Consider the following 23,093-nt stretch of genomic DNA (forward strand, 5'->3'; position numbering starts at 1 on the left):
TCGGTACCACCGACATATCTTCGACTTTCCGACTTACAATCGACTTGAAGGGTTAAGGGAGAACATTTCCCATCATTCCGTAGCTTTTACGTTGTCGGGATCCCGTTTCAGTCAGGAACAATGTACAGTGTTTCATAATCTAAAAAATATTTCCCGTTTTACCGGCATTTCCACTATGTGTTTTTAGTATGATGACGAAGACCTTTGGAGTTTGAAAGAAAAGATTCATAGATTGTTTAATTCAATTAGGAAGTTTAAACCCTTAAGGTGAAGATTTCACTTTTAATTTAGCGTCATCAGCACCGTAGATGTCTCTTTCACGCAACTTGTGCGGGACATCTCGTCACCTCCTGCAGTCCTTCGCTCCAAAATTATCCGTACCTCCGATATGCGGGGGTCGTTTCTTCTGTAAAAATTCTACTCCAAGGCCTTCACCTAAAACTTCGGTACAGACTTTTGGGGTTTTGTTGGACATCGACGGAGTTCTTGTCAGGGGCCGGAACTCTATCGCAGGGGCAAAAGAAGCCCTGGGATTGCTTCAACAGTCGGAGGTCCCCACAGTTTTCTTGACAAATGGTGGTCTTGAAAGGGAAAAGGAATTGGCGGAACATCTTTCAGATAGGATTGGCTTTGAGGTAAGTTATTAAAATACATGATAAGGTGGAGAGGCTTGGTGCATAATTTTGTGGGATGTTAGACGAGGGGGAGTGGGGTAGGGGTAGTAATTTAACCATTTGAGAGGGGTTGCTTTGTCCTTTAGGGTGTGTCTCTATATTGCTCTTTACCAGTGCATGGTCATGTAAAGGAAATTTTCTTTAAGGTACGAGAAGAGCAGATGATTTTATCACATACACCCCTAAAGATGTTTGACTGGCTACACAACAAACATGTTTTAGTGTCTGGTCAAGGAAGAGTAAAAGAAATTCTTCAAGAGTATCCTTTTACAAAGCATCTTTGGCATGGTGCTAAAGATCTTCTGAGCTGGAAGATAAATAAGGTCAATATATCTGTGTTAAAAATAAATAAAAAATTCTATTATGTATCGAATGCAGACCAAGGCTCCATAATCCCAATTCCCCTGTATTTCTTAGTCAAACCTCTTATCTTCAGAAACAAAGATGAGCTTAATTAGCAATGTGAGCTATTTGGTTTGCATGCAAACTTAGCATAATGAATACCAGGGCCCAGTTGTTCGAAGGCCGATAAATGCTAACCTAGGGTTAAAATTTAATACATGTTTCTTTATTTCTATGTTCAAAAAAGCCTTTTTAGGAAAATGCTCTCTATTCTTTTAGATCATCCACTCATGAAATTACAGACATAGAGATTAAACTGAGTTTTCTTCCAAAGCTTTCAGATCTGCAATCAAATTTCACGCTAACCCTGGGTTATCTTAATCCAGCTTTGAACAACCTGGCCGAGGATACTAGTGTAATGGAAACTAGGAGTTGTTAACATCATTCAACAAATCCAAACAAAACAATGTAATCAAGGAGGTGAATTTAGTGTACTCTCATTAACTTGCAAAAAACTAGATATGGATTTACTAAGGTATCTAATGTTGAAGATGTGAGAAGAGCCTATCCATTGCTAGACATGGTGGACAGAGAACGGAGATATGACTTTGCTTCTGTAAGTAAAACTAGTTTCTTGAATCAATTACTTAGTATTTAATAACCATTTCACTCCTAAGATCTTCTCAGTAATTCTCTTCACTATCTGCTATATAATACATACATACATGTATACATACATAGGTTAGTTGACCACTCTCCATGGGGGCTTTTCAGGGCCAATTCCCACCCATCCCACCCCATGGGAGGACATCCACGACACAGTAATCTCGTGCGTGGGAAATTAATGTTTCCTAACCCTAACCCTGCAGGAGATGGGGCCTACGGTTTATTTGTCCTTATCCGAGAAGACTAGAATATCTATCCATTTCTTGATTATAGAAAGGTAGCAATTTCTCCTTGGTTATTTTAAGACCATGAGTATTGGTCTGGCCGGGGCTCGAACCCTCGACCTCCCACACAACACAATCTGGCGTTCTAACCAATTGAGCTAATCCTTATGATGCAAGTGTGGAGAATTTAGTATTGGATCAACTAATAATCCCTTAATTGATATTTTTCTTTATTCTCATCACTTGTCTGTTTGACATTGTATTGCTACTGTAAGGAGAAAATCTATCTTGGTCACTCGTGGTAGTTAAAGGGTTAACAAGAAGATTACATGTTTCTTTGCATCTGTTCAGCAATAGATTACAGACCATGTCAAAAATTGGACAGAACAAAAAAGTGGCACATGAGGTGCAACGGAGTGTGTCCATGATGGGAATAGTCCAGAATCTAATTGTTCTATGGTATAAATTAAAGACAAAATGATGTGACATCATCTATGGGTTTGTCCTCCAAGAGATTATAAGAAAGAACAACTTATTCAGGGCTTGACACGAATAGTAGCCAACAAGCCACAGACTAGTAGAAATTCAGCTTTGGCTAGTGGTTTTTGATTTCCACTGGCCAGTTTGGCTAGTAAATAAACTGAAATTGTCGTAACATCTAAGATGTCATTAACCACTTGGCTAGTTAATTGAAAAGTTAGTGTCAAGCCCTGTTATCATATAATGATTGTCATGAAAAATGTTTCAAAGATTTGGGAAGTGTATAAATTTACAGTTGTACTATGTAACTTATTTTCCTTAACTTATAATAAATAAGCAAAGAAATTTAGTAAATTTTTCCTTCTGTTTTTCAGCTTGGTAAAGCTCCTGAAGAATTTCCACCCATTGAAGGTAAGTTTCAAATGCAAATTTATTTGTAAGGCATGCATGTATATGAGTAGGTTATTTTTTCACCTTCCCCAGTTAGGAAGGCTATTTATGTCATTTTCCATAATTATTTTTTACACTGGAATTATGAAAAAAATAAATTACAACTTTTAACTTAGGAGAAAAATGCACAGAAATCAGTGTTGCTGTGTCAAGCTACTTTATTCATATTGCTTCCTAAACAAGTATTGTTTGCTGTGAGTCATTTCATCACTTAAATCATATCCAGAAATTCAAACCAATTTAAATTTGTACAACTCATCATAGGGTTAAAATTTTCTCAAAGGAATACAGAATTTCACTCTGTGCCAAGTTATGTAAATTGATACTGAGACGTTACACTAAGTCTTTGTTTTTGGACATAAGTTGAATTTCTTTTAAATTGTTTTAATAACAAATGTTTTTACTTTTTGGGCCAGTTATTTATGAGGTCTAACCTAAACTACAGTTTTATGTCAGCAGAGGGCTGTACATTTCTTTACATTCACTATCAGCTTTTTGGCCACTTCTGACGCTGTTCACAAAAATAAATGTTCAGATAAAAGATTCAGCTAAATTCAAAGTAGTTTAGAATGAAGTTTTGTTAAACAACAGCTTAACTTTGTTTGAATAGCTGGTCAATTGTATCAGGTGTAAGTGGGTCCTGTATTTTCCTAAAGATTCACCAATGTCCCTTTCCCAGTTGTAGATGCTCCAAACCAGAATAGATTTAAAAATTAACAAGTATCTTTTTCATAAGATGCACTATAATATGGAAACCCTAAAAAATTGAATTTACCCTTAGCTGGCCACAACTAACAAGGTTACAAAAAACAAATTTTCATCTGTATTAGGTAAAGTAATTTACTAACATTATTTTCCATTATCATTATTTTTAGCAATAGTTTTGCTTGGAGAGCCAGTGAGATGGGAAACAAATCTTCAGTTGATTATTGATATGCTAGTTACAAATGGTAGCCCATTGTCAAGTGTGCAGTCTGTACCAGGCCCCCATATTCCTGTAATTGTTTCAAACACAGATTTAATCTACATGGCAGAAGTTTCATTACCCAGGTACTCAAAAAGAGTGATGATTTTTCACAGATTAGAGACCTTAATTACTTTTCAGGACTGATTGCAGAATTTTAAATGGTAACCCTATGATTTCATGTAAAAATTTCAGATTTGGACATGGTGCTTTTTTGCTTAGCTTGGAAAATCTTTATAAGGTGAGAAGATTTTCCATCATTTTAGCCTTTAAGGTGTTTGTTCAATTTAACTTAGTTACTTTTATTCTTGAGTGTCATAGTTGAAGTCATAGTCATATGTTTTTCCAGAGGATATGAAGCAGTAGAGAAATTTCCCACCTCACCAGAAATTTGCTTTTTGTTCTATATTTCTTTTTGTTGATGACCATTGTTTAAGGAGAACCAGATAGTCTACAGTTGGGCTGTAACAGTTATGAGTTATATGAATAATGATATTATTTTTTTGCTTGCTTTAAAAAATACTCCTTAAAGATTGTAATATTTTTGTTTCCAGAAATTGACAGGTCAAGAAGTGGTTTACTCAGCATATCTAGGAAAGCCGTACTTAACAAGTTACCAGTATGCAGAACACTGCCTGAATCAAAACAATGGAGGAGCATCTGGCAATCTGAGAACACTCTATGCTGTCGGGTAAGTGAAAACAGACATTCATCATGGTGTAACATTAAGCTCTACTAGGTAAAGAGAACAATGTTAAGGCCAATGAATGAATGGCAAAGCATTCACTATTCTCAATCCAAGGTTGTTGTTAAATTTTCTTGTAAGTAAAGGCCGTAAGTGCTTATAGAGAAGGAATTTCTCTTCCAGAGTTTAACTCAATTTCTCACTCTTTTGCTGCACACACACTTGAGATAGTTTTGGACACTTGAAGAGAAATTCCATATCTATTCTTGCCCATGTATTATTCTCTACTCAATTTACTAATTATTTTTATTTCTAGTGACAATCTTGATACAGACATTTATGGAGCTAATTTGTGTCATGAGTATGTAAAGGTATTTGATAATGCTAGCGGAGGTATTAATGCTGGTGAAAATGAGCCAAGCAAGTCCTCGGCTCAACTGGAACAGAATGCATTCAATTGGTTACCTGGAGTTAGGAAAGTGGAATCAATTCTTGTACGAACTGGGGTATCAACTCAAAATAATGACAAGCAGCCTTCAACCACAGAAGGTGCTCAATTTTTACATCGTGACACTCATTATCATCCTCACCTGAGGAGAGCAAACCACATTGTGGAGAATATTGCCCAAGCAGTTGAACTAATCCTAAAGCGGGAACAGACAAATTCTCAATAGGAACAAGGAACATGTTTGAAAAAGAGTACATGTAAATTAAGTACAGTAATTTCCACAAATTTTCAGAAAAAAATTATTCAAAGTGTTTCATATTTTCCCCAACAGAAAAGTTTTGCAAATTTCCAACTTATCCCTAACTTAATAGTAGATGGTGATTAACTAAATAGAAATATTCTGGTAAAATGCATCCTAAGGTAACCTGTTAAGATTAATTTCAAATTTCTACTCTACACCAAATTTTACTAGGAATGGTTTTAATTTAATCATCGAAACGAAAGAAAATTCCACTAGTGTTTAATTTTTTTTATTTCAAAATATTTACTTGTGTATTACTGCTAAGTAACAGTTTCTGAAAGCTTCATTTAAAAAATACTTGTAATTGTGACAATTAATTAGTTTTTAGCAAGGTTACCAATAAGAAATATTCCTATTGTATAAACTGCAAATTATGCTGCTAAAAATTTGAATATCAAAACTGGTTTCTGTTGCTCTAGGAATTTTTTTTTTCAATAGTTTGCTAATAGCAATATTTTTAATATAGGATAGGGCTTTTGTACATGCACATTTTAAACCAATAATGCAAATATATATATTTATTTAGAAATTCAACCCACCAAAAGTACACTTTCTTATCAGATGAATACATTCTTAGCTGTCAAATATACAAAGAAATTTCTTGTTTGTTGTAGACTTATATAAGATACACAGGAACCGTGCAGGGGGTGGGGCTGGGGGGGCTTTAGTCCCCCCTACTTTTTTGGCTGATTAAATCACTATTTTTTTTTACTTAGAAGTTAGTCTATTCATTTAGATTTGGTCAAACGTGAAGGCCAGTTTGTTACTCGTTGTTTTATAAGAATTAAAAATTAACTTCCCTTTTGGCAGTTTTAGATCCATTTTCTAGCCATTTCAGAAGACTTTAATTTCAAATTTTCCCAAGTGAAGCATGTCCCCGGACCCCCCTAGTTGGCTCACGCTAACGCTTTCGCATTAGCCCCCCCCCCCCCCACTTGAAAATCCGCTCCGCGGACCCCGATTCATCATTATTTTAAAAAATTGTCTTGCATAGTGGTTGTATTATTAATGCAAGTAACGCTGAATGTAGAATTTTATTTAAGGACAGTGTTGTATTTGACAATGTTTCATCTAAAGAATATTACTATTTTAATTCCCATTTATTTCGCTTTCTTGGAATGGAAATTTTGTGTTCAATATTTTCTTAAACATAAAGACTAAATTGTTTTCAATGTGATGTGATATATTTTACGAATACTTTGCTGCAGTTGACAATATCTAAAACGGAATGGAAACTCTGTGACATCGAGAACGCTTTCCATTTCCGGCGGGACCACGGGCGGGATCTCAGCGTGATTCCGGGCGAGATCCTAACCTCGCTTCGGGCGCGATGCCTTCCTCGCCCCGGACGCAATCCCGATTCATTTCCCCAGATCTCAGCGGAATCGAAAATGTAACACAGTGACGTCAACGCTCACGAAACGCAGAGCACACGCAAACAGAACGCGATAGCGGTAGGGAAGCTGACGTGTAAATTGTCTAGACGAGATGGTAGTCTCTCTCTGTATGTACGATGTACCAATTTATATTTTGTCATGTTTCCCACACACTTCGTGGTACGGTCTTTTCGTCCAGAAGTCTTTTCGTCCAAAAGTCTTTTCGTCCAAGTCTTTTCGTCCAAAAGTCTTTTCACCTAAGTTTGTTCGTTTACTTGTTAAGTCTTTTCTCGAAGTAAATAAATAACTTTTAGAAGGCTAGATAAGGCTATATAAAGAACTTGTTGTGAGCCGCCGCCATTGGGTATGTCAGACACGTGATGTTACACTTCGTTGCCTTTTACGCTCAATAGACGCTTAACATCAAGCCTATTATATTCCCATTTCTTTCGCGTGAAATAATTAAACGGCAAGCAAGTCTTTATTTTTGCTGCTATTTATTAAAATATATTGCGTTACAACTTCATTCATTCTCTGTGTTCGTAAAACGAAGATTGGTGAACCAAAAAGGCAACGGCTCGCACTGATAAGTTCTTTATATAACCTTATCTATGATATAATATAATATAATATAATAGTTATTTGCTTGCTTCGAGGAAAGACTTAACAAGTAAACGAACAGACTTATGTGAAAATACTTTTGGACGAAAAGACCTTCGGTCGAAAGTACTTGGACGAAAAGACCGGACACCGTTCATTGATACCCATTTTTGGGCTCTAGTCGAGTTGTGAAGCTTGTGCAATTTCGATTTTTCGTGATATTATCTTTGGATTTGCAGACAATAAATTGAGAAAATGCGTAGGAAGAAGACATGACTTGCCGTTGTACAAGTACATCATTTATGAAGGGAAATCCCTTGGGAAGAAGGTTATCAAGAGTTTGTTTTTTTCTCAGTACGAATATAGTGTTAGTAACTTATGCCCCGATATCAAACGATGTGTTGTCGTTGTCATTTTAAAGATGCGTCAAGCAGCGGAAAAGAAACCAAAATTGCAGAGACGGGATCTGAGAGCCCTAGGGTGTGGCCGATTTTTCTTTTTAATTCGCGTGTGGAGAATGTTGCAGACATTTGCCGGAGTGAAATTTTGACAGAGGAATGAAAAGAATGCCTCTATTCTGGATTGTATGATCCATTTGAGACAACAAAAGCCTTGTTTACTATTTAGGCACCATTAGAATAGCTATTGACAATCATTTCCGATCTTAAACATCCATCCTTTTTATTCAGAAAAACGAAATGATCCCGTCTATTTATAGCAATATGAAGACATTTTTGGCGGCCCTTCATCATTTAAGGACGCTGCAAAAGCGGAATTCCTCTTTTAGTGTCAACAGATCTCCCTCATCCCGGGGGACTCAAATAAATGTTTCTGTCTCGCAGTTCTCGTTTGGGATCCACTCGTAAAAGAAGTTTTCCACTAACCATTCGGAGAGCTGATATCCGATGTTTCAGACAACATTTAAAAATCTTAAAACAGCACAAGGCAGAGTAAGTTGATTTCTTCGAACAGTCACGCTTCCTCAAAATGCTTTCGTTACCTACGTCACTTCCGGAACAACTATTGCTCAGGATGATCACGAAATCTTTCGTTTCAATTGTCAACGATTGTGCACGCAACGAATGCATCAATGGGGAACCGTGCATCTTTTTTTTTTTTTTTTTTTTTTTCTGAGTCATGTATCTCTTTCTTGACTTAAAAAAAAAAAATAAAAGGCAACAACAACTATTGCTATGGGGCTAGTTACCTGAAGAAAGCCGATTAGGGTGTGTAGATGAAGAAGCTTCAATGAGCTTCGCGGTTGATTAAACTGTTTCACGTGCAAATTTGCTGACACTTTTTTTGATTGAAACAATCGTCTCGGTTTGCGTGTACACTCTACGAAGGTTCCTTGCTCCCCAAATCATTGCCCCATGAACTCGAGATCTAGCCCGAGTATATATGCTCCTTGTTTTCCGCGGAGTACATGTTTGACGCTCCAGTCGTTTGCGCTGTCAAAGGTCGAGTAGATGCAAACATTTGTAAACACGTAGAATTTGAATGCATAAACTTGGCCTTTACGTGATGGATGGATAGGTGTGTCGGAAACCTAGCGACGTAACATTTTCAATTACCCCCCCCCCCCTCCCCCGATGTAGGCTCCCAAGGAGTTGGGATGGTGAGCATACGAAGGTTGTGAGATCGGGGTAATTGTGAAAGTTTATAAATGAAGCATCTTATGGAGGGATGTTTGTAAGAGGCCGATACGCAGCTTTGTGAATGTTGGAAAGAAAACGAATAATTTCCCTACGCACAACTAGTGGGCGGATTTATGACATTTTGGCACTTTGTCAAATTTATGTATGCTCAAAGCGCGGTAGACTGATTGATACTATTATCTTCTGAAGATAACAGTCGACGCCCAAATTTTACCTACAGCGATGTTCGCTTGTTATTTTTATTGCCTCTGGACTAATTCGAAGCTTAATTTGTAGGACTAATCGAGTTTTTGATGTGTGTAAAAACCCTGGAATTAAGCTCGATTAACAGCACATTAGATCCCAAATTATTTTGAGAGGAAATAAAGGTTAATTGGGTAAATCGAACTCGGTTGGACCTTTCAGAGTCGCGTCGTCTATTGATTAGCCTTGGACACTTATGTAACAGGACGCGTGCAGAGTTGCCATCTTTTGATATTCTTTAAAAAATGCCTCTCCACGTGCATTTGGATTTCGCACTTGATCGCATTCCGCTTTTTAATTGTATTTGTTCCTCGGCCTGTTGAATTACATTTTCTGCGGTCTATTTACCTTGTTGCCGACACAAAAGGGGAGCTGCTACACCCTCCAAGCACCAACCTGCACCAGGTGATACATCCGTTCTCTAGTTGCCAAGGTGTGTATTAACCTGCAAGGCAATTATAATAAACAAGGTAGGCGTGACATATTTTGAGGTTTTTCCAATCAAAAAGGGACAGGAAAGTTAGTGAACTACCACCAGCAACTTTAACTCGAAATTTTGCAGAAGCCCACCAAAAGTCATCAAATTGATTAATTAGTTGTGTGACTTTTCGTGAATTTGTCAAAGGAAAGGTTTAAGCCACTTCAAATTCCCTTTCTTTTTGCTTTGTTTTTTTTTGTCTCCCCTGGGGGTTACCGGTGACTCACGCCTTCTATTTGAGGTGTAAACGAAATTGTTTTGCACGAAAATCCGCTAAGTAAATGAGCGGCAAACACGACGGACATGAAGCTCAGTCGGCGCCCGTCTTCCGCTACTACGCAACCCGAAGTCCGCAATACATTGAAGGGCAACTTAACAAAGGAAATTTGAATTTCCGAAATTTTAACCAGGGCACTCGAGAGGTCATCAGAATAAAAATATATATATTTATGTTTGTCACTTTCAGCACGTGTACTTTTTGGTTATGGAACGTAGCGACCAATAGCTGTGCAGAAATTAGCATTAATTAGCTTAGCAGGATTTTGTTGGCCACGCCTCCCGAACTCGGAAACGGTTCTTTTGTTGTCAGTGAACGGAAACAAAACCCACTTTCAACCCAATCCAGCTGTTGCCGTCACTCGAAAATATTCAAACTCGGGGAATACGCACATGATTTGGTCATAACCTTCTTCGCTGGTTCGCGTCAAGAGCTGTAGTCCTTGTCGCGCAAATCTGATCGGTTTGAGTTCTTGCTTGCGTTTCACTCACCTTAAACGCCGCCTTCTTCTGTTGGGTACTGAAATTGTTCCTGTTGCTGGAGAATCACCAAAGGAAAAGTTCTGCGGAAATTTTGTTGGGGGTTGCGTGTGCCTGTCTGGTGTCTTACAGCGTCGATTTGTGAAGTTGGAAGCGTGATGGCCGCTCAAGCTTTCTTTTCACCGAGCGTAGCTCTTGATACACTTTCTGCGGCGCGCTGTTTACTCGACATGTCAAAAATTTTTCCGAAGAAACCCGCGCCGGTGAACTCTGAAAACACGCCATCGTCTCCTTTGTTGATGTTCGCGAAAATCCTGGCTTCGATGGAAGAAGAGTGCTCGCTGATAAAGAAACATTCATGTCTTGGGAACACTACGAATCAGACATCGAACGTGAAGGCAGGAGCCGGCTTCGGAGTACATTTTAAGGAAACAGAGCGCGAAAAATTTGCCTCCGATGTAACCCCGAACGAGAATGGTGGCGTTACAGGATACGGTAATGACGACACGCCCTCTGAACTGTTCACGATACCAAAACAAAAGCCTCGGCGCCGAAATTCGCGCCGGAGAAGTGAACAAGAGAAGAAAATTCACGCTTGCCACTACAACGGTTGCGATAAAAAATACGGCAAGAGCAGTCATCTAAAGGCACACCTCCGCACGCACACGGGAGAACGCCCGTTTCATTGCACTTGGTCTGGCTGCGAGAAAAAATTTGCTCGCTCTGACGAACTCGCACGGCATTATCGCACGCATACGGGGGAGAAACGCTACGTTTGTGGCATCTGCAGCAAGCGTTTCATGAGAAGTGATCATCTTTCGAAGCACGCAAAAACGCACGGATTGAAATCCCGCAAAGAACTAGCGAGACCCACAAATCCAATGTTCTTTTGAAGTCGAACGCGGTGGGTACGCGTTGAAAGAGACAACTGTGCGAGAGTTCGCGTGCAATTTTACTGTCAGTTGTAAAGAATGGCTTTGCCGGTCGATTTCTGCGGCGAAAACTGTGCGATAAATGGAAAATCAGTAGGGGACATTTTAAAATAGAATTCCAATGATGTTATATTAGCTAGTAGGTTTCTTCAATTACTTTTGTTCCCGGACAATTGTATTTGACATATTCTGAGAAGTTTACAAAAACGCTGTCCAATCGACCATTGATTTTATATTTTTGAACGAGAATAGTCGATGATTTAGACGCATTTCATCGTAAATTTTAATGTTAGACATCACAGAATATTCACAAAGTAATTTTGTAGGTTGAAAAGGTGTTCCTTACACCCTTCTTTTTAAGTAAGGATATTTTTTTTTGCAAACGGTGAAAGTTTTTAATCGAACGTATGGCAAACCGGTGTTGAAATTCAGCTGGACTGGATAAACATGCTACCTTTTATTATATCGCTTTGTTTGAAACTTGAAATGACGTGAGGCCACGCAGACGTGAGGTGAATCATTTAATAAAAATTACCTTTATGATTGTATTTCTGTAGTGCGTGGTTATATTTTTTCATCTTCCTCTTCTCGATCGCCTGGCATTGACGAAAGCTGAAGTTGTTTACTCCTGTCGACGTAAATGCTTCCTGTTTCTCTGCCTTCTTACGCAATATCAAGCGCGCAATCTTCTGTAAACAACTACCAGCAAATGGTTTGAGACAATTATTACTATTCAAAGCCGTTGTTCAAACGAGGTTAACAATGCCGGGAAATTCTTTAATTTTTAGGTCTTGATCTGTTTTGCGTCACCCCGAATTTGTTCCTTCCTTGCTTGAAGCAAATCGTTTTATTCTAAGCTTCATTGAACATGCAAATTTCCTTAATTTTGCGAAATGTCAAGGGCAAGTGGATACAGCTAAGAAGGGTTAACAATAACTACGAAGATAAATTGAACAGAGACCAACTGTGAATAATGGGGTAGGACTGATGAAACACGATTGCCTCATTTCAGATTGAGAAACCTCGAAATCATGAACTTGACTTTCTTTTTGATGACACTTATCATGATCAGCGTGGAAATTTTTTAATTTTTTTTCCATGTTTTTTCGATGACGGCCAATTGACCACTTCCTCATAGATAAGTTCAAATTTTATGAGGAAGAAGTCTTGATGTGAAAGATAGTCATTTCTCTGATTGTTAACCAAGTTCAAAATTTGTAAGACGATCCTGACCTGTGGGTTTTGTTTTCTAAGGTTACAATGCCCCTAACTGAACAATAGAAATTTGGCCCAATTATTGCAACCCATGGGTTGTCTTAAGGTCACAGAATAGTATTTCTTTTAAAGACTGGATAGATGAGTTTGGAGCACACCTCCCTAAACAGAATCAGCTAGCGCTAGGTACCTTTGTCAGGCTCTCTGAGTCGAAGATGAAGAAACCTTTCAATAACTCGAAACCTTTAATAGAGGAGCCTCTAGTTGTATCTTTCAACCAGACAGCTGCCGAATTTGAATGAGATAAACAAAGGCGATATTTAATATGGCTTAGTTGTAATCAAATTATAATAAATTCCTAATTATTCCTAGCAACAAGAAGACGCTAGGAACCCACGTGAAGCAACGAAAACTGTCTCTTTGTAGTTTTCTGTTTCTCGTGCTAGTTTCGCTGTATTCCGCGCAATGTCAAGTTAGTGCTTTTCTCCCACTCTTAGCTATTGTTCTCTGTATATTGTGCTGGATTGATAAACCCAGCTGCCACGCGCCGAGATTCTTTATCCTGTAAAATCTCCATTGTCTTTAAAGGCATCATTATTTAAATAGGCGAACTTTGTCCCGCACTGAAATAAACTTCTCAGTGCCAGGTCGCCCTCTTATGTTTAAAGTACACACGTGCTAGGAAACCACTATAATGCTTTTTCACAGATTGATGTTTTGTCGACTTCCGGTTGGGCGGCGTAGGTGCAAATTACCTTTTGTTGATCATACAAAAAAAATTCTAGGTAGGAGAACAGTTGCCAACTGGGGTAGCCTTGCATACCTGAATTCAACAGGTGGCTTAATTCCGCTAGCGGTTTTGCTTGTCAAGTAGACGAGCCTTTTTCTCAACGAGTTCCATTCCCCTTTCGATACAAGGACTATTAGGGGTAGATAAACATGCACAATACTACTTCTTGTGGAACGCGTAACAATTTCAAGCCTCTAAGTGACTATTATGACGGCTAATATTAGCTACAGGGAATGAATGCTCTCTTATTTCAAAACATGTGAATGTTTCATTATATTCTACTATCGATTACGTTAGAACAACTTTTCAATAATTATGAATTCTACCAGTCATAGTTGCGATTTTGAACCTGTAAAAGCTTTAGGGAAGACGTTTCCATGACCTGGTGAATTCCATAGCAATTTAAAAAGTAAAATTAGAAAATGAAAAAAAAAATGGACGACACTGGTATGTACTAATTAGAAATCTATGACTTTCGTAAATAAGGGTGAATCATCGCCTGTTGTTATAAACTTGGTGGGGTTTTTATCGCAGTGATATCGCTACGTGGGGTCCAATTTACGCTCTACTTGTTCAAATGGAAAAGTTTTTTATCTCCTGAATGCACGGTAAGAATCAGGCGATTTTCTTTTAAAAGTCATAAATTCATAACTTATAACGGAACTGCTGTGTTGCGTGGAGAAGAAAGTGAATGAACACACATCTCGCCTGCACGACCATTACAATTCAATCTTCTATTTTGCTTCAAACGTTTCTTCGCCCGCAGAGAATATAATGCGGACTGGCAAGAGGCCTTCAATGGTTCCAGAACCCTGGCAAACCTCTCACCGACTCGTCTTTTTCCTCGATCCCACGGGTGGAGAAACCCTTTGTCTTGCGAGCTTGCTTGCAGGCAAGCTCAAACGGAGGTCCAAATCTGCGAATATTCGCTTCAACAGTTTATCAACCTTCATTCATTGCCTCCTTTTCCAAGCAGACTCAGTCCTGGTCAAGAGAAAAAAGCTTAGCTTAGTTGATAATTGTCTTAATGATAAAATATTTCTGCAACAAGTTTTTTTTAGCCGTTAAGTGGTGAAATTTTGTCGTGTGAGTAGGCCACCAGTTCACTGCTAGAATTATTGACAAATTAGTAATTTCCGGCTTGGTAATTATAAACTTCGAGGTTTCCTCTATGCAAATTCGCTTCATGTGGCATAAATAATTTGAATTCAGTTGTAGCAGCTACAGATTCCGAGAGGCCTTTCCAACAATATCTTCCTTCAGACCTAAGGTTTTGACACCGTTACCTAGAAAAAAAATTGATATTATTTTCATTGTTTTATTTTATCCATTTAACGTTTTCGAATCTCAGATAAATAGCTATAATATTCTTCGCCATTTAGTTAGATATTAGTGTGAGGATCTCGAAAGATCTCAAGGATACAAAGTTTTGTCTCCTAAACAGCTGTCTCCATAACTGGTACTTTTAAGGGAATTCATTGAGAGCCATTTGTGACGAAAGCCGCAAGAGAATTAAGAAAACTTTCTGCCGCTCCGATGCCTTCATTTCATTCGATCGTGAGTGCATGAAACGACGTCGATTACACAGCAAAAATCTTACATTTAATTTCGCAATCTTAAGCTATTCTGTTACCAGTTTGTAACAAGTATTTTGAAAATAATCATGATTCTAGATCAAACCTGCAGCTGCCTTTCATTCAACAGTCCTAACATTAAGAATGAGTACGTGTTATTGATGTATTTTCATCCTTTCGTGTTTTTTTGATAAACGCTTTTGATCTAAGTAATTAAAAGGTGTCCGTTTCCTTTTTATTTGCCTGAAGCAGTTATGATAAAATTCCAAGCACATCTCTCACCACGGTACTCCAAAACTAAGTGCCAAAAAAAAAATTCAAAATTCACCAGTGCATTTAGATATAAGTGTGTATATTTAATTAAAACAGTACGTGCGTGATCCGACCCAAATTTAACTTCATTTTTCGAAAACAAAAACCTTAAAGTTTCTCTTTTGCGGGGGTGGTCTTCCTTTCCGTGCAGACATGTTGTTCTTGAATCATTAAAGCTACCCGCCTCGAAAAGTAATTAAATACAAGGTAAGTATTCTGTGATAATTATAAAGTAAACCAGCTCATAATCCAACCGAAATGTCACTTTATTTTTTGAAAAGGGAAGTTTTAAATTTTCTCTACAACGGGGGTGGTCTCTTTAGATTGTGAGGCAGTTGTGTTGATATAATTTCAGCTACACGCCCACGAAAAGTAAATAAAAGGCAATACCTATCAAGCCTAAGAAATAATGGAAAATTATGGGGGTAATTGCTTCTGTCTGCGATAAGAAATCCACAACTTTTTGCTGTTACATCACGTCACTTTTTTGGGGGTGGCTCAGTTTTATTTAACAAATCCACTTCCGTCCTCGAAAGACTGTCAGCTAGCAGCTCTCGCGACAAGCAAATGAGAAGCTCTAAAATAGTTCAGAGTGTTTTGCTATTTTTAAATTTCAGCTCAAGTTAGAAGTAAAAAGAATTTTGTCGGGAATCGTCCCGTTAGAGGATATTTGGCACTATCACGCCTTCTTACGTAGAGAGGGAGGGGGCTGGGTATTGGTCGTAATTTATACAATTTAGGGTGGCTCTGAATTATGGGGTGCTATTACCGCCAATATTCAGCTACTGTTTTTTTATAAAATGGTGCTTAAGATATGAAGCCAATCATGTTTTATGCAGCTAATCATTTTATAAAATGGTGCCTTAAAAAAGATGGAGCGCTTTTTATGAAGCCAATTGTTTTGTGCAGCTAATCATTTTATAAAATTATTAGCTGCATAAAAACTGAAAGGCTTCATAAAAAGCGCTCCATATTTCTTAAGGCTCCATTTTATAAAATGATCAGCTGCATAAAACATAATTGCCTTCATATCTTAAGCACCATTTTATAAAGAACAGTAGCTGAATATTGGCGGTAATGGCACCCCACAAACTAAATCGGGTAAATTATGGTAGACCGGTAACGCCGTAATGGCCGGGTTTAAAGGAGGCTGTATTTGGCAGATGACTGATAGCGATGCAACCCCTTCCGATTCCATGCGTGGGCTAACTGTCTCCATGATTGCCTTAGGCGTACGATTTTTCAAATGGGTTTAGGGTTTATTTGGTCCGAGTTCGGTTAAGTAAACATCCGTTCGTGTCGATTCGATGGTGTTTCCGAAGGTAACGATAGACCACTTTCATAAATGGCTGCCGGATTAATATTCTTTTGTTTAAATTTAAATTTGTCTGGGTGGTCTCGCTTGAGATAATGTATTCTTATGAATTTTGTACTGGAGAACGAGGCCACCTAGGCAAATTTGAATTTAAACAAAAGAATATTAATCCAGCAGCCATTTATGAAAGTGGTCTATACTAGCCTGCAGTGCCGGCGTATTTTGGGCGCACGAGTGCACATTTTCGTATTAAGCCGCCATCTTAGATTTGGTAACTGTGGAGGATTGGGGCGAGGAAATATTTGCAGAGGAAGTAGGTGTTAAGTGGAAAAATGGACAACGGGGGAGAAGGAGGGGAAGGAAAAAATTCCCCCAATTTCCCCGATCCTCCACAGTTATCAAATCTAAGATGGCGGCCTAATACGAAAATATGCACTCGTGCGCCCAAAATACGCTGGTACTGCAGGCTAGGTCTACACGGAAGTTAAAATCGATTTTTACTAAACTAAGGGCTGATCGAGCCACTGAACCAGGACTTATCATCCGGCAGAAGTCAATTTCGTGTCTTACAAATCGAAATGACCAACCTGCCGTCTCCGGTCACTGACAAATTAACGCTGAGGATACACAATGTCGCGACAGCTTATCCATGCAAATCCAATGAACGGATTTTGTCAGCTTTTCTCAGATGAATAGGCAAGTAGCGTCGACGACCGTTGAACAGAACCGTTCAAGCTTCCTAAGCACCATTTCTTTGCTTTGCGCTTCAGGAGGAGAATGATTCCTATTTTTAGTTCTCAGCAGTGGAATTTTGGAGCCAACATCTTTCGTGACAAATGTCACGCTAGTCCCAGTTTAATTCGCAGCCACAGTTGGTTTTGTCACACAACGCACTCTCTATAAGTGCTACAGCACGCGTGACGACACCAATGTCACTTTCGACAAACGCGATATCAGAACTTTTGTTTTCTATCTGATAACACATCCAGATGAGACAGGAGTTGAGGGATTAGGCCTAATAACAATTAACACTCAAATTCCTATTGCAAAGAAATAACCCATATTGGGTAATTAAATTTGAGTCAGTTGTCTTGCAAGTACATCAATAGCAGCCACATTATCGGCATTTATGAAATCACTACGAGATACTAGGAGGGCCCTAGTTGATCAAAAATCTGTCATTTATTCCACCTTTAATAAAAGCAATAGACCATTTTTTCTATCACTGTACCAGTGTAACAACCAACTTTGGAAGTTGAGAGAACATTCGTAAAGTTTGGCTCGTGATTTACAAACTTTCTCGTTTCTACCAACATCCCGCGTAGGTTATTATGCCAGTAAACCAATTGAAAGAGCAGCTTATGGCTCAAATGATACCTAATTAATATCAAGGCAGTCTAGTCCAACTTATCTCTAAATATATATCCTCAGTTTAACTTCTGTCCAAACAATCATAGACCTTTGTTTTTTGTTTTAAGTTCCTGAGAGGTTCACATCACTTAAAATCGAGGCTATATTTCTAAAGCTATCTATAGCATGAAAGACAACGGAGATTAAAAAATAGTAAGAACAATAAAAATGCTGGCCCACATGCTTGGAATTCACTCTTACAATGGCAATGTGAATTAATTCGTCTTGGTGTCATTCATTAATTTTTTTCTCAATAAAAAGGCAATATTCTAAAATAACAAGGAATATTAACAATAAAAGTGTTTTCAAAACTAGACCATAATTATTTTAAAATTGAAGAAAGTTTATCACTTCTATTCTGAAACTCTGAAGAATCAAATAAACAAATTCATGAAAATTTGTACCATAAAGCAAACAACAAGGTTTTTGCAACCCTTTTGGTTTAAATATAAATAACTTAACAGTAAAATAATTTTTAAATATTCTACTAGATATTCTTTCCTAAATGACAACATTAAACATTCAGATTCTTATATTAATTATTTTTTGTAAACATTTAGATAAAAATCATAGTGAGTGAGAGACACTCTTCGAAAAGAAAAAAAAAATGGCTACTTCTCACACTTCTATATCTAATAATTTGCAAGATGCTATGCGCACTCCTTCATAAATTGAGTTATTTCCAGGCAGTGTTTGAAGAGCAACCTGCTTTGAAACACTTGGATACTGTAAGTTATGGAACTTCAATTTTTCCGCTCCAATCTATGACAAAAACTCAGTCCATAACTTCCAGAACAGAGCTCAAACTCAGTAAGTAAGAGGTATGTTTAAACACATAACTAAAAATTAAGTGTCACATAAACTCTCAGAATTTATTAGGTGATAAATGTGGTACCAATTAAGTTTACCTTTCCAGGGCTTGACACTATCTTCTCAACCTACTAGCCAAGTTGCTAGTGACAACTTAAATGTTACAACAACTTCACTTTGTTTACTAGCCAAACTGGCTGGTGGAAACTGAAAACCACAAGCCAAAACTGAAATTCTACTAGTCCGGCTGTAGCTAGTTGGCTACTGTTAATGTTGAGCCCTGCCTTTCCTTTGGACCACATTAAAAAAAAAACTCATTTCAGACAATCTTAGATTTTGTGTCCTCATGTTCTTCTACCATATATTTCAATGACTTTTGATATGTTTTGTAGCAAGCAGAACAAAATCCCTTCTTTTCTGGACTGCCATAAAACTGGCAGTCCTTAAAGGAACACTTTATAACCGTCTGACCTGCGGTGCTGTCACTTTGTCCACTAGTTGGTTCAAGGTTGACAACTGAACCAGATGGCAAAGTAGATGCTGGTGCTTTACCTCCAATAAGTTTCATTGCATCATGATTATAAGAAGGCAGCTGATCAGTGGAAGGAGTGTTGTAACTTTGAGTTCTCATGTTGTTGCCACCAAAATATCCATAAGGAACATATGCAGAGTACGAAGGAGGTGGTAAGTAACTTGATATTCCACTGCTGCTGTAATTTGAGACAGCTGATCTGTTTGATGCGGAGCTTTCAAGATACCGACCACTCTCACTATAGGATTTCTGAGTTTTGAAACAACCAGAGCAAAGGTAATTTGTAGCAGAAGTTCCGTACAGTTGACATCCAGGGTTGATACAAGGTTGAGGTTTCTCTCCTGAGTCTGAGGAACTTTTGGCAGCTTTTGCCTGGCATTTCTTCTCTTCTTCAAATCGGAGTTTTGCTGATTCAATATAATTTTCAATCATTTTTTCATAGTAATGTGGTTTCTTGTCAGTCTGTAGTTTTGCTACGTAGAGATTGTTGTGGACAACGCTTCCTACTACACCTGCCATAACACCCACTTTCATGATTTGTGTAGCAATCCAAGATTTCTTTTCTGCAGATTTTGATGGCAAGTTTTTCTCTGCTTTTGTTTCACTATCAGCAATACTCCCTGAAGGTTCTGCTCCTTTCTCTCCTTTGGTAGCCACCTTGCTGTTTTCAGAAGTGTCTTTCTTGCTTGTGCAAGGAATTTTTATTATTTCCACATGTAGATATTTCTTTAAAAGTTCCAGCTTTTTATCCATGCTCAATGCAAAATTCTCTGCCACACTCGAGTCCCCATCCAGGTCACTCCAAACAAAATCTTCCCCTGGATCCATGGAAAACTGCAGTGGCAGTAAATCATAGTTTGGTCCTACCAGAGGTACAGAGGCTTTCACAGAGTTACTCTTGGAGTCCTTCTTTTCCTCTGAAGGCACTAAAGGAGAAAAGTGTGCTGAATCAAAGGCTAGCACCAATGGACTTTTAAAGCATACACTTGGATCACACTCCAGTGGAAGATATACCCCTCCAAAGGGAATGGGTGCAATAGGTTCACCTCCAAATCCATACAAAAACTGGTCAGCTATGATTATTATTGGACGCCTCAGAACCTGCGCCAGAACAAACACATGAATGTCCTCTAAGCTTTCAAATGCTCCTATCTCAGTTTCTTCAGTTATTTTGTCTTTTGAACCATCCGGTGCAGGTGACTCACTCTGATCTTCAGTGTTCTCTTTAACATTTCCTTCTTGTTCTGCTTTTGATGGATCATCCATACTCTCAGCATCTGTTGTCGTGGCAGAGTCAGGTGTATCCTCAATTTCCTTCTCAGCTATACTGGCTAAAGTTGGGACAGTCTCCCCTCCTTTTTTGCACTCTGTAGCTGCCTTTTGCTGATGATCCAGTCGACGCTGTGTAGAGGCTACGCGCAACACTTCTTGCCATTCATTCTCCCACTCTTGTTCTGAGTAGAGTAGTCCACCAGCCTCCTTATTTTTTTCCCACTGTTGAAATCTCCAACGGCGTTTTATAGCTCCTTTGGCCAAGTGACTTGTAAGTGTATCGTATAAGGCCTTGCGCAAGGTGAGGAGACGATCTTGGAATCCCCACATTCCGAGAGATGCTGCATGTAACAAACAATTGCCATCTCCCACTGTTGCCAGGGGCAAAAGACGCTGACTAAACCCTGAATCAGCCCACCAGTTCAGCCGTCCTAAAGAGAGGTGGAAAATGGTCAGTAAACAAAGTATGCATAACCTTGGTTCATTGTGGATTGCACATTTCTGCTGGTTGATTCAATTAACTAAGGCCCAATGGTGATTTACTGCAGGATGATGTACCACGAAAATGTCATTTACCATGTTGTGTCTTATGGCACCTGTTGTATCACATCACCTACTGAGAAGACTATTGAAAAATTCCCAGATGAAAAGTTGCTCATGAAGGATAAGAAAAAAAATTGAACAAAAAAAAAAACCAAGCACAAAGAGAAAGAAAGTGCCATAGCAAGAAATTTCACACTAATAACACAAACAACAGTGAAAGACTTTGAGATGTATTCTGCATGAGGATGAGAGTTTGAAACAGAGATTTCACTGGAAGGTTATGATATCATTGAAAGAGCTTTAAGAGGATAGAACATAAAAGGAGAAAAGATGATGTTGAGGACTCTCATCATACTATACTCCTGAACAAGGTGTATGCAAAGGGCACTTCTACAACTTTCCAACCATTTCACTCCCATTCATGAGTGACCAAGACAGAATTTCTCCTTACAATATCAGTACCAAATCAAGCAGACAAGTAATGAGAATAAAGAAAAACATCAATCAGGGTTAAGTTGATCCAATACCGAATTCCCCACACTAACATCATTAGAATTGCAATGCAGACAGGAACTAAGAGTGTTAAGGTCACCTGAAGAGAGCATTGTTTGATGTCTTGAAAAACTTACTTCTGACTCAGCTACCATGAGTCAGAAGCCTTAAACTGGACAATCAAAAGATATTTTGTAGTTGTTTACTCGTAAATTATCTTTACCCGTCAGGAGTAACCTCGTCCCATTCACGAGTGGACTCCCATGACGAGTTGTGCAGCTGGAAAAAATGATGCGGGGAGCTTTCCCTTTGGAAATGAAAGGCATCAAATTCTTACGACATCAGCTGAGCTTTCGACTCGCAACTTAAAATAAAAATAAGCGAGAATGGAAACAGGCTTTTACAAGCTTTACAAAACTTACAAATGTGTTGGAATGAAATTATTTACCAGGATGTAAATTTAATTAATAAGCCTATATGCCTTACTGTTTACATCTGCGCTACCTACACGAACAATTGGTAAGTTTTACATTATTTGCAGAAAATAAAGGCAAAAAGTCAGAATTCCAGTTTACCTGCTTGCTCCAAAGCGACTAAAGCCGAGGTTTCAATTAGATCTGTTCGGAGGAACTCGCTTAATTCTTCAGGGAAGTTGTTTAAATCTGGTAAAACGAATGTGAAATCGGACATTTCTCCAAATCTTTCGTATCTCTCATTTGTACCTGGCACCTTATCCTCCATCACTTTATACCTAGCTTCTCCAACGATGTCAGCATTGACCATCGACAACCCCCGTTTGGCTTTTCCACTCGTAATTTGATTATTATCGCCACAATGTCCTTCGCTTGGCGTCGTTGAACAGCCAAGCGAAAGCGCTTCAAAAGCTGAGAGCGCTTCGTCAACATTCCAATTTGTACTCTCCAGTAAGTCTCTTGCCAAGCTAGGATCTGTCCCAGTCTGAGCGATGAACTGACTCAGAGTGTCATCCATTGTATCAAGCAATACGAGTCAATGACAAATCATTTAAATTAAAAAGAAACCATGAAACAAACCTCAACGCCCCATTCCACATTTGCTTCAATCATCTTCAATCTCACCTCTTTTTAGTGCCCAGTTTCCCTTTTCTTCACTGTGCCCCACAAGGATTCTACTCGCGGAGCTCTGGTGGGAGCTTCGAAATTTCAACATATCCACGAACACTCCACAACAGGAGTGAGAGAAATTTTTGATCCAAAGTCGAGTAAAAGTGATCTTACACGAAGCTTCAAAGAGTTGCTCGCAAATATGGGCGAAATTTAAGGATACTTTTAAGTCTAACGGAACAAAACACATGGTTCATTTGTGTCCATGTGTAAGGTCACGGCTAACTACTTAAGAAATTTGCATAATTTAAAGGATTTTTTTTTAATGAAATCGTGAATTTTTTCGCGCTTAATATGTGCTCAGAAAAGGCTAATTTGCTCGAGGTTGCTAAAACCGAAAATCGGGACAAGCCAACCCTGGATGTGCTGACAAATTTCCGGCAAAAAAGAATACAATCAATGACTACAC

The 23,093-nt window shown here is 38.5% G+C and overlaps 3 protein-coding genes and 1 long non-coding RNA gene across 4 annotated transcripts; 3 read left to right on the forward strand and 1 right to left on the reverse strand.

Moving 5' to 3' along the window:
- The first annotated feature begins 99 nt into the window (after positions 1–99).
- On the forward strand, positions 100–6,406 carry LOC111321758 (haloacid dehalogenase-like hydrolase domain-containing 5). The gene is made up of 8 exons (XM_088755889.1): positions 100–635; positions 821–933; positions 1,536–1,632; positions 2,761–2,797; positions 3,712–3,886; positions 3,996–4,041; positions 4,355–4,491; positions 4,802–6,406. Exons 1-8 carry the CDS (start codon positions 309–311, stop codon positions 5,157–5,159), a joined length of 1,290 nt encoding a protein of 429 aa, XP_088612015.1. The 5' UTR covers positions 100–308; the 3' UTR covers positions 5,160–6,406.
- A 3,779-nt stretch (positions 6,407–10,185) lies between these two features.
- Positions 10,186–11,825, forward strand: LOC111321679 (uncharacterized). Its single transcript, XM_022924630.2, has one exon. The coding sequence runs from the start codon at positions 10,504–10,506 to the stop codon at positions 11,236–11,238; it is 735 nt and encodes a 244-aa protein (XP_022780365.1). The 5' UTR covers positions 10,186–10,503; the 3' UTR covers positions 11,239–11,825.
- A 1,795-nt stretch (positions 11,826–13,620) lies between these two features.
- On the forward strand, positions 13,621–15,094 carry LOC148732040 (uncharacterized). Its single transcript, XR_015999634.1, has 2 exons — positions 13,621–13,729; positions 14,049–15,094. It is a non-coding gene; the product is annotated as an uncharacterized LOC148732040 (long non-coding RNA).
- Positions 15,095–17,646: 2,552 nt separating this feature from the next.
- LOC111321677 (OTU domain-containing protein 7B) lies at positions 17,647–22,655 on the reverse strand. The gene is made up of 2 exons (XM_022924626.2): positions 22,118–22,655; positions 17,647–20,938 (listed from the first exon to the last, which is right to left on the reverse strand). The coding sequence occupies exons 1-2, from the start codon at positions 22,530–22,532 to the stop codon at positions 19,023–19,025; spliced, it is 2,331 nt and encodes a 776-aa protein (XP_022780361.2). The 5' UTR covers positions 22,533–22,655; the 3' UTR covers positions 17,647–19,022.
- Positions 22,656–23,093: the final 438 nt, after the last annotated feature.

The sequence above is a fragment of the Stylophora pistillata genome, chromosome 4, assembly GCF_964205215.1.
Source record: "Stylophora pistillata chromosome 4, jaStyPist1.2, whole genome shotgun sequence".
Classification (NCBI taxonomy): Eukaryota; Metazoa; Cnidaria; class Anthozoa; order Scleractinia; family Pocilloporidae; genus Stylophora; species Stylophora pistillata.

Excerpts from the sequence above, each read along its gene's own strand:
- LOC111321758 (XM_088755889.1), top strand. The coding sequence starts at position 309 with ATGTCTCTTTCACGCAACTTGTGCGGGACATCTCGTCACCTCCTGCAG. Across the intron at positions 2,798-3,711 it reads AGAATTTCCACCCATTGAAG|CAATAGTTTTGCTTGGAGAG; the intron begins GTAAGTTTCAAA and ends CATTATTTTTAG. Across the intron at positions 4,492-4,801 it reads AGAACACTCTATGCTGTCGG|TGACAATCTTGATACAGACA; the intron begins GTAAGTGAAAAC and ends TTTTATTTCTAG.
- LOC111321679 (XM_022924630.2), top strand. The coding sequence starts at position 10,504 with ATGGCCGCTCAAGCTTTCTTTTCACCGAGCGTAGCTCTTGATACACTT.
- LOC111321677 (XM_022924626.2), bottom strand. The coding sequence starts at position 22,532 with ATGGATGACACTCTGAGTCAGTTCATCGCTCAGACTGGGACAGATCCT. Across the intron at positions 20,939-22,117 it reads AGTCGCTTTGGAGCAAGCAG|GACGGCTGAACTGGTGGGCT; the intron begins GTAAACTGGAAT and ends ACCTCTCTTTAG.